Genomic DNA, 13,218 nt, shown 5'->3' on the forward strand with positions numbered 1-13,218 from the left:
TTCTCTTCTCTAGACAGGGACTATAGATTTAGGATTACTAACGCGATTTTAGTGGGAGCTTGGGGGGGATGGGATTGGAATAGGGTTAGAAACTGGTGCCTGATGCTGTTCCCGTAAAGCCAAAGGGCAATTATCTGCCAGGGCTTTCAGGTGGAGGCGTGACGGTTTCCCCCTCCTGCCCTTATCTTTGCAAGCAGCCCTCACTCCTCCCTCCCCTCCCGTGCGCAACGGTCGAGCGCTGTTTGAAACGGAAAGTGACCTGCCTCGCGGCAGCGGGCTGTTAACGGCTGGCGCGGTAGTGGCAGGTTCTACGCTGCCTCAAGGCCGCCTACCCCTGGGGCTTCTGGCAGGGCGCCGCCCGGCCCGGCTCCCTTGGCTATGCGCTAAGAGTGATTCTGCTGCACGTTAATTGCTCTGCGGGGCCGGACCCTTCAGCGAGCGGCTACCGCTGCCAGGGGCTCGGTCCTGCTGGCGGGCCTGGGGTCAGCAGGCAACCACACGCCCGGCGGCGGGGCAGGGAGGCGGGTCCAGCGGTTGCTGCCAATCACACGCTGCTGTCCAATAGGGACGGGCGGAGGGAGCGCGTCGTGTGCTGTGGCGTCACGGCGTCGCGTCGGCTGTGCCTATAGCAAAGGGGAGGGGGCCATGGCCTCGTTGGTGGTGCGGGCCACGGTGCGCGCCGTGAGCAAGAGGAAGATCCAGGCCACCCGTGCCGCCCTCACCCTGGTCAGTGCGGCGGCGAGTGCGGGCCCGGGCCCTTCTGACCTCTCCCTTCGCCTCCGAGTAGTGGGCGCTAGAACTGCGCCACGGGCCCGGGGGGCCTTCCCCGGGCTGGGCGCCCGCCGACCCTGGGCGGTGCTGCGTCGCCTCCGGGGCGCTGGGGGCAGCGGGCGGCCTGTGTCTGGCCGGTGGCGCCGCCTGCCTATAGCCGGGCGGCGAGCGAGGCCGTGACGGGACGGCGGGGGGAGCGCGGCTGAGGTGCGGTGGCGAGCACCGTTAGCCCGGCGGGGCTGCGAGGGGGTAGAGGTAGGCTGCTAGGGAGTGGAAGGGCTCGAGAGCTCGCTGGAGCATTGGCGCTGCCGCGGGGTAGGTGGTTCCTGCAGGTCTTCACCCGCGTCTGTGCAGGCAGCGGAAGAGGAGGAAGCACTGGGGCGAGCCTCACGTGCGGTGGCTTTTTGCGCAGTCACCGTAAGAGGTGTATTTTTTCGTAATAGAATAGAAATTCAGTATCTGCAGAAACTTGTTCCCAAGGACGTTCCATATCCCTCTATTATTTGATGAAGGGCATTTGCTAGTTGTGGTAGTGTTGCGGAGGCAGTACAGTCGGGAGGGCTTACTGCAGAGAGAGGTAAAGTACTCTGCATTACCGGGGGCAGACTAAGCATGTCTAGTTCAGTAATTTGTCTGGGTGGGTCGTTCCTGTACGCTAGTGATTCTGTAGCAGTCGAACGTTAATACTGTTAATTAGAAAGGCAAATCTAGTTAAAGTTCTCAGTAGCTTGGGAACTTGTGTGTAAGGGAAACATTTATGTATACTTTGTGTATGTCGTCTTGCACTTCTGCGACAACCGGATCTACATGAACTATGTATGAGTTTATCTTCCGTAAAGTCACAGCTCACCTCTAAGTCAATGGGAAGAGAGGGGAAGGAGATATACGTTACAGACAAAAATCAGCATGGCACAGAAATGTTTATGTGACAGAAATTTGGCTAGAACAGAACTACTTAATTGAATCATAGTAGTACTTTTTCAAAAAGAAAAAAAATAATAAGGACTGATGTTCTTGAACTATCTGCTGCCAGCAGGGGTGGGGAGGGGAGTAAACAGTTATTGTATTCTGCACAGATTAGATTCAACTATTACTTTTTACAGAAGAGTAGGTTAACTTGAGATCAGGCATCAGTTTCAAGTAGAGCAAGGACTAGTCTGCAGTGACAGATGGTTGGTTCTGTAAGTGGACTTTGCAGACAGGAGACAAAACTTAACTGTAAACTAAGATAAAATTTGATTGCATTAAGTTGGAATTAAATTTTTTTTGCTTTATTTGCAGTATGTGACTTGCGTGTATTACGGCATGTGTAATATACTTAGGTCTATTATTTAAAAAAAACAAAAAAAGTTTCAAACTGATGAATATATTTCTGTTTTTCAGACTCCATCAGCTATTCAGAAGATAAAACAACTTCTTAAAGATAAACCTGAGCATGTAAGTGCAAACGGGGCCATCTTGTAGATTGTATTAAGGTATTAGCACTGTTGATGATTATGAAGCGTTTCTGGCTAACCTAGTAGCTTGAAATAAATATTGAACACCTTAGAAATGTTGATGCCTTTTTTGGAGGGCAATGTATCAGCTTATTTATCTATCAAGCTTTAGTTCTATTTAAAAATGAAATCCAGAAAATGAATGATATTTCACTGTAGTTACTTTTGAAATAGATAAAATTGGAAAAAATAATTAAAACTTCAAAATGTTTCTAATCTAGTTTTTAGGTAACTATTCTAGCATGGCATAGGTGGTGACTTCTGGTAGGGCTGGAGGATCTCCAACTGTTGATTTGAAGATGTTGTTAATCAAGTTCTCGAAGGAATTCTGGCTCTGAAATAGGTAATTATAATGATAGATTCATACCCATTGAAAAAAGGTGTAATTCTTATGAACCTTGCCAGACAACATATTTTTGTAAATAATAATTCACTTTTCACCAAGTAACTGATTGAACTTGTCATTTTTTCTTCTTGGGAAAAACACATACAGTCTTCCTTCCTAAACATCATAAAAACAAGCGTTGGGTTTTCTTCTTCACAGCAAGTACTATTTCAGGAAGGTTGTTTCTTTTTTAACTTTGTACAAATACCTATTGTTTCTTTTCCTTCCTGCATGATTGCAACTAATTAGACTCTTTTTAACATTTTAAACCATCCTAAGGAAGCCTTAAGCCTACAGCTTAGCTGGTTAGTCATCCCCTTGTTGTAACTGGTGTTCTTTTTTTTTTTTTTTTTTCTAACCTATTATTTCTAGCTGTCCTTGTAGAGAAGGGTATTTAATCTGAAAAGAACAAATGCTGTTTGTCTGAGATCCCACTTGATGACAACTATGGATACGTTTTTATCATAACACTTTTACAGAGGTTACTGTACTTTTTCTCTCTAATTATGTAGTGAAGCATACATGTTTGAACAGAGGTACAGATACTTTTGGAAGATTTAGTTTTCTGGTTCGTGTGTCCCTACAACCATTTCTCAGCTCCTTACTTATATAGATGTTCTTTTTGTCTGACATACAACATCATGTTGTTTTAATTATTTGCAATTATCCATATTGACTAGGTTGGCCTTTAACGTTGATTACTACAATAAATGAATAGACGTACTTGCCAAAAAGGAGAGACAGGATTGATTTTAAGTAATGAAGATCACAAACAAAGTAATTTTTTCAAAACTTTGGATTGAAGTGAAAGTTTTCTGGTAGCCATTATAGGAGTTCCATGAAAATCTAGTAACAGCCCTTGGCTTGGCATCACAACTTCGTAATTAAGTTACTGTCAATAATCTTAAAATAGTGCCTGAACTAATAAACTTTCATTAGAAGTCACAGAAATCTCTGTCTTTGAAATTTAACTCTGACTTTTATGACATTGAGCACCTACAGAAGTGCTGATAGTTTATTACTTTAAAATGGTAGGGGTTTTTTTGTTTAGCACGCTTTAGGGCTTTGTCCACAATAGCAAACATCTGATGTGTGACTTATTGCTAGTATAAATAAAATGATTAATAATCAACAGCAGAAGTGGTAATGACAAGTATAACCGTAGACTCAACTGATGTATTCTTGCAGTACTGTCACTTTCACATAAAATGTGCAATAAAATAGAACAAATGTAGCATGGAATGAAGAGCCAGATTTTTGCCAATACCAACCCAGATGAGAGTTATAAAATGAGTAATAAATATTTATGATTTGTGTTCTAACTTTTACCTTGATAGTTAGTTTGTAAAAGAGAAAAATGTTACCTTCTAATCCATTAAGCTTCTGTTTTAGCATTGGGTTTGAGACAGGGAAGAATAAATATCAGCATTTTGTTGTTATGCATGCTTTTTATCTTGGTGTTCCAGAAGATGTTTAAAACATCATTAATGTTTTATTTCAGGTAGGTGTGAAAGTAGGTGTTCGTACAAGAGGATGCAATGGACTTTCTTACACATTAGAATATACAAAATCAAAAGGAGACTCTGATGAAGAAGTAGTTCAAGATGGTGAGTTTCTGACGCAGTAAAGCAAAGCTGTGTGGTGGTGGGGAAGAATAACTTAATTATAAGTTTGCCAAGGGACAGGTTAGAACTTCTTTGAAGTAACAAGTTATAGAGGCAGAAGTCCTAGCATTCTGTTATAGAAATTGTTGCCTTAGTTTTTGTTGTGAAGGTGTAGATTTGCAGTCGAAATGAAAGTTGGATCAAGGATACCCCTCATTTTATGCCCATGTTGGATTAAGTTGGAATTCTCTAGGATAACAAGAGAGTCTGTGTCCTGGGTCAGAATAGATGATCTAGCTTATTATTCCAATCTTTGGAGGTAGCCAATAGCAGATATTTAGAGAGAGTATAAAACAAGGCATATCTAGAAAAATACTTTACCAGTATACCTAAAATAATCTTGGCAAGATAAAGATTTTCTGCAAGGAATTTTTCCAGTCTGTCTTTTCTAATAACTAGCCTTATCCTTCATTAACTTAAAATTTAGTTTTAATCTCTTTATGCTTTTGATCTTGACATTGTGACAATGAATTCTATAACTTTAATTAAGCAGTGTATTGAAAACTTTTATTATGCTGGCATTTAAGATTGCCACCTGATAATTTCATTGAGTACCCCATCATAGGTCTATTGTTAAAGTACTGAATAATTGTAGCATAGATCTTCCTAATTTTTATAGAAACTTCCTAGTTTGACAAAAAGACCACTGACAGATTTTTACAGAGGCATAATAATGTTTGTCTTGGTCTCTGTTTGATTTCTGTTTCTTTTTTTAAAATTCCTAAAATTCTTTATTTATTTTTTTAGACCTTATTGAACTTTGCTATGTTTAGGTCCAGGAAGATTATTTTTAATCTGGTGGCAAAGTCGGAGATTAGAGTAAGAGTGGGGTATCACAGTTTCTTTCATACAGAAGTTGCGCTGCTTGGCAGAGCCCATCTTTCAGCTGCTTTGGAAGTATCTGTGACCAACTCATAAATTTTGTTCTCTTAAAGAGAGAATTAGTTGGAACTTGAGCAAATAATAACATTGAGCTGGGGTAGATGAGATTATGAATGCCATCTAATTTTGCAGGTGCCTAATTTCACTCTAGTCTTAACTTCAAATTTAGCTGGCTCCTGGAATTTCCTCTTCTGCTGGACTGCAGAGCTGATTTAGGGGGTTGTAAACACTTTTTTGGAAGGCAATTCCTGGCTTGGATCTTCAGGGAGATGAAAGTATTTTGCCACTGTTGTAACGGAGGCCTTAAGCTCCAGAGCCAGACAATATTTCAGATATGCCTGTGTGCTTTCTGTTTTATTTTGGTTGCTTCAAGACAACTTTTGACTGAAGGCTCTGACTTTTGTATAGCTCTCTGCTCAGTGAGCTGGTGGCTTTGAATCCCAGCCCAACTTTTAAATAGCAAGTACTGATGTTTAATACAGAATTGTGATTCTGCTTCAAGGGCCAGGTCCATAAAACCTTTCATTAGACTTATCCTTCCCTGTCTATTACTGTTCAAGCTGGCCAAAAATTGTGGAGGTTCAACTTGGTTGCCCACAGACTTGAGCTGTGTTAGTAACATGTTCTGTTTCAATTTCTATGATAAAACAGCTTTCCAAAAATATTTCATGGGACTTGATGCTTTTTTTTGTTGCTGCTACTGATACTATTTTTTATTTTTATTATTTCCTAGTCTGTGGTCAGCTAAACCAGTCCATTCATGCTAGCCACTTCATATCAGACTTAATTTTAAAGTTCAGTAACTTTCCAGGCTGGTAGATACTTTGCATACTTTAAAAAAGGGAGCTCTTTTTAGCTCCTAAAATAAATTATTAATTCTCAGTCCTTATAGGTGGCAATATCTTTGAAAGTTCATGCATTTGCCTTGATATAGGACTGCATATCGCTAATAATTCACGTAGACCTAATAATTTTGACAGAGCAAAGGACTGTCTTTGTGAGATAGGGGTTCTTCAGTTTGTTTTTTAGGGTTTTTTTTAGGCATTTCGTTGGATGCACAGACTTTAAGAACACTAGGAAATAGGTTACCGATTAATTCATGGGAAAGCAAGTATCAAAGGTGAATTTAATTCCCAAGTTCTACAATTTTTTGCCCTAGGTATCATGATTTTAAATCCATACAAAAAATACATGCACATGTATGTACATGAATACCAGTGCTAGACTGTTCATAGAGTTTTATAGGAAGAGTTAAAAGTCCCATCTTAGGTTGGTGAAATCAAGTTATATTGATGGACTCTGTATTTAACTTCCATTTTAATCACTGATTGAAGCGCAAGTTCAAAGTGAATGTTGAACAGTTTGGCTGTATGTAATTTTGTTGTTGTTGTCTTCAAGGGGTTAGAGTGTTTATTGAGAAGAAAGCACAGCTGACACTTCTAGGAACTGAAATGGACTATGTAGAAGACAAACTGTCCAGTGAATTTGTCTTCAATAATCCAAACATCAAAGGAACATGTGGCTGTGGAGAAAGCTTTAACATATGAAATCTCAGTACTATGACTTTGAACACCACAAAACACTTATCGAGCATGTGGCTTTCAAAAGCAAATGCGTTTTCTTCAGGTTCTTAGGCTGTGTAAGGTGTGGATGCCTTTAAGGAAAATAAAGTTAGTTCATTTTGAAAATGTAAATTGTGTGTTAAATTCCAGCACTGATGTATTTATGCTGTAATTTGTGATGAATTGGGATCCAGAAGGTAAGAACAGTAAGTGCTGTAGCATTTTTGTATTTTCATATACAAAGGAAATAAAATCTCATTGTTTTCCTTTGTCTACTCCTCTCTTACTTCCCGATCCAAAACCCATTTGCAAGAATATATCACCTATGTATTCTGCTTTGATTTGAAAAGAAATACTATTTATATGTTTGTGTGTTTATAGATATTTACACAGCTGCACATTCCTCAGTTTCAGAATTCACTATGATTATGTAGATGTGTATTCTTTTTTATTAGGTTTCAGATGCTTTCATATTTCTATGTATAGGTTTTCTGGTAACTTATTTTCCCATAAGTCTAGGGAAGTCCAAAAAAGAAGTTCACGCACTATTTCAGTAGCGGTTCAAAATGTGCTAACCCAATCCTGTACCTTGCCTTGTTGAAGGCACAGTCTCTGATGTAGTTGGAAAGTGGTTTTCAAGAATACAAAGTTAAAATATATTCAGGCATAGAAGTATTAAAGCAGAATACACACAGGCCTGGTTTCTCACATCTCTGTTGTTTCTCTTCATCTTGCTTGACTTAAATTGCAAAATTGGTAAAACTGCTTCCAAACTCTGATTCCCAGTGTTCACACAATGTATGTATTCTCCTATGCTGTCTGTGTACCAGAAGCTATGAAGGTCTTTTTTTGAGAGAGGAAGGAATCTTGTAATTTTCATTAGCTTTTTGTAGTCATGTTTGTTACTAATTTTGTTACAACTTGAACTCTATTTAGTAACTTATAAAACTTATGGTAATTTCTGTTTGACTTCTGTCTTGAGATTAACTTGGTAACAGGAAAACCATTTATAATTTTAAAAGGCTTCTATTTAAAACTTGTTTAAAATTAATCCTGTCAGTAATTAAAATATTATATTTATAGGAGGCTGTTTTTTCTTTGGAAATTAAACTTACTTATTTTCTTCTAATCAGAATTTTCCTTTTCCAAAGCAGTGTTTTTCAAGCTGATAAGTCTTCAGCACTTATTCCACTGTTGCTTGGGCAGAAGTGTAAACCCCTCTGCTGGGCTTCTCACAAGCTGGTATGATAGAAATAGCTTTCCATCCTTTTATCTTTGTTTCCCTGATTGTCCAAAGATGACATGCAGCTAGGCTACTCACTTGTGCAGAAGAAAGGATAATTTGTCTGTCTGGGCAACTGATCTCAACAGTTACTCAAAAGAGTAGTGGACAAGAGGGGCAAGGATATTATAGTCAAAGACAGGAGGGCATTGACATGGGAGCAAACAGAGTATTAAGGCAGGAGGTTGAAAATCCAGAGGTCGCATTGGTCTGGAGAGTTGTTCATAGGTATGTGTGTTTGACAACTTTGGAAAAGTAAAATGCTGAAGGTGTAGGGATGTAAGCTAGGTAGACCTGACTTGGGATAAAGGTGTAGAGGGAAGACTAAAAATGAAAAAACAAAAAACTTCTTGATATATCTTATATAATGCACAGGAATAGAATGATAGAATTTCCACAGGTATAATTTAATATTAAATACTTGAGTTTAATTGTATACTATATTACCTTTTGATGTAAAAACACTGATTTTCTTTTATTAGTCAACTGTTGTACACAATTGCTTTATTTTATATAGTAATTCGGGAAGAACTGGTAATACAAGGGCTAGGTGAATTTATGCCATAAGTCCTTCAGTCTTGCCAAAAAAAAAAAATCTAGTGAACGTGATAGAATTGAGCTCGTATGTCTAAAACTCCAAGTTGAGGGCATTTCTTCAAATTGCATTTCTCTGCTTCTTATTAGAAAATAAGCCTATGAATGTAGCACTGGTGGTTGCTGAGTGCTGTTTTAGTCATTTAATTTGGTTTTGGTGTGCGTTTGTGTGGTTTTTTTTTTTTCCTTCCCCTTAGGCCTTTGGCATGTTTAGCATTCCTTTTCACGTGTGTTGTGTACATGCCTTGAATGAAAGCTTGCACTGTCATACTCCATGAAACAATCTCCTAAAAGTTGTCAATTTACTAAAACAACGCACAATGCGTTAAAGTAAACTTCTGTGAAAGTGCTGATAACCGTTACATAGGAACATTTCGTTGATTAGTTCCTTATAATTTTGTGCAATACTGTATGTGGAGTTCTTGGTTATAATAATAAATATTGCCTGTTGGTAAACATGAAATACTCCTCTGGAATGATTCTGTTTACAATAATAAACAAGTGCTACTGGGAGACAGGGGAAGCACAGAGGAGATCAGGCTTCTATTCTGGGAATCACAAAGAGGTACAACATTATTGTTACCTAAACTAACATTAATGTGAAATACTTCCAAATATTAAATGTTGGATTAGTTTAGGAATGTATTATGAAAATTTATTTACTAAATTAACTATGTACAGGAAAGTATTTTTGCATCTTACTTGGAAAGGTAGGCAGTTAATGCATAGATTTTTATTAAACTTTTCCACACATTATTCTTAGGGTAAAAATTCTAGTAGGCAGATGCTTATTTCAAAAACTTCCATATGCCAAAAATTCGTTTTGGTACGTTTCAGTGAGGGGAAAATGATTCTGATCAAAGTAACTGTTGGCAGAAAAGGGTTTTTCACAGCTAGGCAATTTGAGTGGGAAAATTAATGAAATATCCTGACTGTTCCACAACAGTGCTGTATAATGGTACTAATATGCCTTAGTGTATCATGTTTATGCTACATTTTGGGTCTTTTTCTTAGATATGATCTTTTCACCTCTAAAGCTAAATTTCCTTTTCCTGTTATGTGAGGATTCTGAATGATAGGTGGAAAGCGAAACACTTTGTAAGTATGCTAGAGTTCATCAATGAAGTTGTATATTCATGGTGCTTGGGAGAGTGAACAAAATGTTTCATATAGTCGGGAGCCTGGAAATGCAACAGCTATCTCTTTGTTGGAATTTTTACAGAACTTGTAATCATTGCTCCTTGTGAAGGGTTAATTGCAGCAAGTCTATACCTGATCCACCTCTTTATAGCACTCTTTGAGTGGCTCAAGAAGAAAGACTTGTTGAGGAAAACGTTGAAAAGTTCAGTATGCAAGTCATTCTGACAACAGATGATGAGATAGAATGAATTTGAGCTCAGAAATGAGAAATAAGATGCAGGTAGTGGGACTGTAACATTTAATATTGAATAAACTTTTTTTTGAGTTAAATCCTGTTGGTTTCTTCAGTTTGTTTGTTTCTTACTATGATCATTATTTTCCCCATTTAAATAAATAACTGCAACTTTGCAATCTCTTCTGTCAGAAGAATTTGATAGGTGTCTAATGTGGCAAAGCACATATTTGTGTGTGTTTGTCCTAAAAGAGCACTCAAAAGACTACTTGAAAAATTAATTTTAGTCATGGCCTGTACAGCTTTTTGTCTATAAAATGATCTGCTGTACAGTGTACATTCTCAAATAAGCAGTTTGGCTTGCTTTGTTCATACCTTAAAAGTGAGATAATGTTCCTTCAACTTGATGAGCTAAAATGCAGGTAGTTAGCACAATTTCACAGGCATTTGGGTTTGAGCAGCACTAGAATAGTAATTTTTATATGCAAATATCTTAAATATATTTCTTAAATATTCTTCTTAAGTAGAAATGCAGTGCTAGAAGATATCTGCTGAATTTAAGCAAGGTCTTCACCCTCATCTTTTACAGTCCCCTTCTGTGGGCTATTTCTTACAATGTATGTGTTTTAACCAATAATTGTTCTCCCCAAGCCAAGCTGTGGAACCCAGGAGTCCTAGACCAGGTCCAGCTGCGCTGCCCTAACCCCTACTTCTCTTCATAGGCTCGACTGTAAATACTAGTTCATGGGGAAAAATATCTATTGCTACAGGGTGGCAGCAAGTTTCCAGTCCATCCATTTCAAAACAAGAATTGCTTCTCTCCTGACACCCATGCTCTAAATTTCCTATTGTATTTCATGTATATTGGAGTACTTTTGCTTATAGTGATAACTGTTGTGAAGTTGTGCTGTTTGTCCTTTTATGCATTTCTTTCTGTGCTTTTTATCCATTCTTGAAGGGAGACAGATGGTTGTAGAAGTGCAGAAAGCCAAATCACTTTAGACCTCCTGATGCGAAGAGTAACAGACAAGCAGAGCATAGCTTGCTGACCAACTGCAGTCAAGGACAATGCTTTTTATTATTAAGTGGTTTTTTTCAGGGGTGTTCCTTCATGTGCTAGTAGTGTGCTGATGTAGTTCATTACTGTTGTATACGACTTCAAATTATTGCAGATTTGTTTCTGATTGATTGTTAACTTTAACCTCTAGGAAAATTGAAGTTCCTTGTTGGAATGATACAATCCAGTGGGGTGAGGAATCTGATGAGACTCTGTAGTGTCTGTTCATAGCAGAAGTACCCTCATCTGCTATACCTTACTTAGCTGAGTTTTTTGCTGATTGCATAATGATTTTATTGCATATGATTTAATGCTAATTTCCTTCTATAGCTTACTGAAACTAAGTCTAGATAGTGGAAATAAATTCTACGTATTGATTAATGAAACAATGAGGCAGCCTCAAAAAATTTGAAATAACCTGAGTAGTAGAATTCATTTCACACAGGATTTCCAGCCAGCCACTTCCTTTTTCAGACATCTCTTTTAATCTTTCATTTGTTCATGTGAGTCATTCACATAAACCTGTCATACCTAATCACAGTATTCTTTCTGATTCAACACTAAATATTTGTATAAAGTGTGGCAAAACTGTGTTTAAATTAAATTGCTTTGCTGTTAATTATGTTATTTCTCGCCTTGTACTTTCACATAAGAGGCTTAAATGTAAACAAGCATTTGAATGAGGAGAAAAGGCAAAGTGCTGATGAATTTAATGTTGCCAGATCCACTGAAGCACATAGCTGGTAGGAATGGGAACTAGTCCCTCCTGGAAGCTGTCGCCCTCCTTTTTGATAAGAGATTTGTAGACTGCAGTCCTGTTCTGCAAACTAGAGCTGGTTGAAGTGTAGTGAATTTTCAATGAATTGAATATCAAAAACATTTATAAAAAACAATACTTGGGTGTAAATAGTAATAAAAAACTACTGTTTGGAAACTGTTGAAAAGATAAATCATATTGCTTTCCTTTGAGATACATTTCCCAAAAATCTGCCTTTACTGTTCAAGCTATGAACTGAGATTTCACCAGACAGACTCTGGCAAACCCTGCTGAAATAATTTTGAGAAGTTCCTGTCTACTTGTCCCCTCTGTTTGAGACTGCTGTTCCAGCAGCAGATTTGGAAAGCGAGTGCCTGCACCTCAAGTAATGAGGGTGAGTTTATGTTAAGATGTGTCGTGCACTTAGTTGCTCCAAGAGAGGCACCTGTCATCTTTTGCTGAAATACAGATAACTCCAGCAGAGTGATAAATAGCTATATAGTGAGCATGGGTTTCTTAAATTACCATATCAAGATGAGCTAGAGATCATCTGCCCGTGTCCTAGGGAGTCTGAAATATCTGCTGCAAGGACATTGTGAGCTGCCTTTTACAATATTCTTTCCATAAAGAACCTCTGGCTTCTACAAATAATTTAGAATTTTAAAATGATTTTATAACCCTTTAATAGTCTTTGGATTTAACATTTAACAAAGATTTTGCCTTTCTCACTTGATGGACATGGCCCACAGCAGAACTGTAAAGTAATATAAAAAGACCCAGAGTGATGGTTGCATATTGCAGGTTTTGAACCTTTCAAAGAAAATTATTCATGATGGATCTGCACATCATCCTGCATGTTACTGCAATTTGTGCTACCAAGGCATTAGTTAAGCTAATTACAACAGTGCTGTGTATAATTAGGCCCATATGTTGTAACAAAGAGGACTTGCCCACATGCATTTGTAAAAATGTAACTCTTAAGATATTATGAATTGGAAAAACATTTCCTGGAAAATAGTGCTCTGGTGGGAACCTGTCTGAGCTGAGTTTTGATTTGAGAGTGCTTTGGTGCACTGCATGGGCTGTGGCTTCAGTCCTGGTTTGCTAATACCTCTGGCTGTGTTAGCTCAATAAGTTTGTCTGTGTTATCACTTGCTGTTTAAAGGAAGTTCAACACAGAGCATGGCGCTCTTAATTCAAGAAACTGGCCTCTTTGGGAGGAGAGTGAAAACATGGAGAAAATTAGGAATTTTTAGCCTGAGGGTGGATGCCAGGTAAAATATTTAGCCAAATAAATACCAAACATCAGTTGACAATACCAAGTGTTGTATCTGCCCTTATGCTATTTACTGAAGCTCATTTTTGGTAGCCCAGAAGCCTGGAGATTTACTCCCAT

The 13,218-nt window shown here is 38.3% G+C and overlaps 1 protein-coding gene across 1 annotated transcript; it reads left to right on the top strand.

Annotated features, from left to right (window-relative positions):
- The first annotated feature begins 472 nt into the window (after positions 1–472).
- On the top strand, positions 473–7,026 carry LOC104139702 (iron-sulfur cluster assembly 1 homolog, mitochondrial). The gene is made up of 4 exons (XM_068924504.1): positions 473–726; positions 2,155–2,208; positions 4,154–4,259; positions 6,597–7,026. The coding sequence occupies exons 1-4, from the start codon at positions 646–648 to the stop codon at positions 6,743–6,745; spliced, it is 390 nt and encodes a 129-aa protein (XP_068780605.1). The 5' UTR covers positions 473–645; the 3' UTR covers positions 6,746–7,026.
- Positions 7,027–13,218: the final 6,192 nt, after the last annotated feature.

Source organism: Struthio camelus, chromosome W, assembly GCF_040807025.1.
Source record: "Struthio camelus isolate bStrCam1 chromosome W, bStrCam1.hap1, whole genome shotgun sequence".
NCBI lineage: Eukaryota > Metazoa > Chordata > Aves > Struthioniformes > Struthionidae > Struthio > Struthio camelus.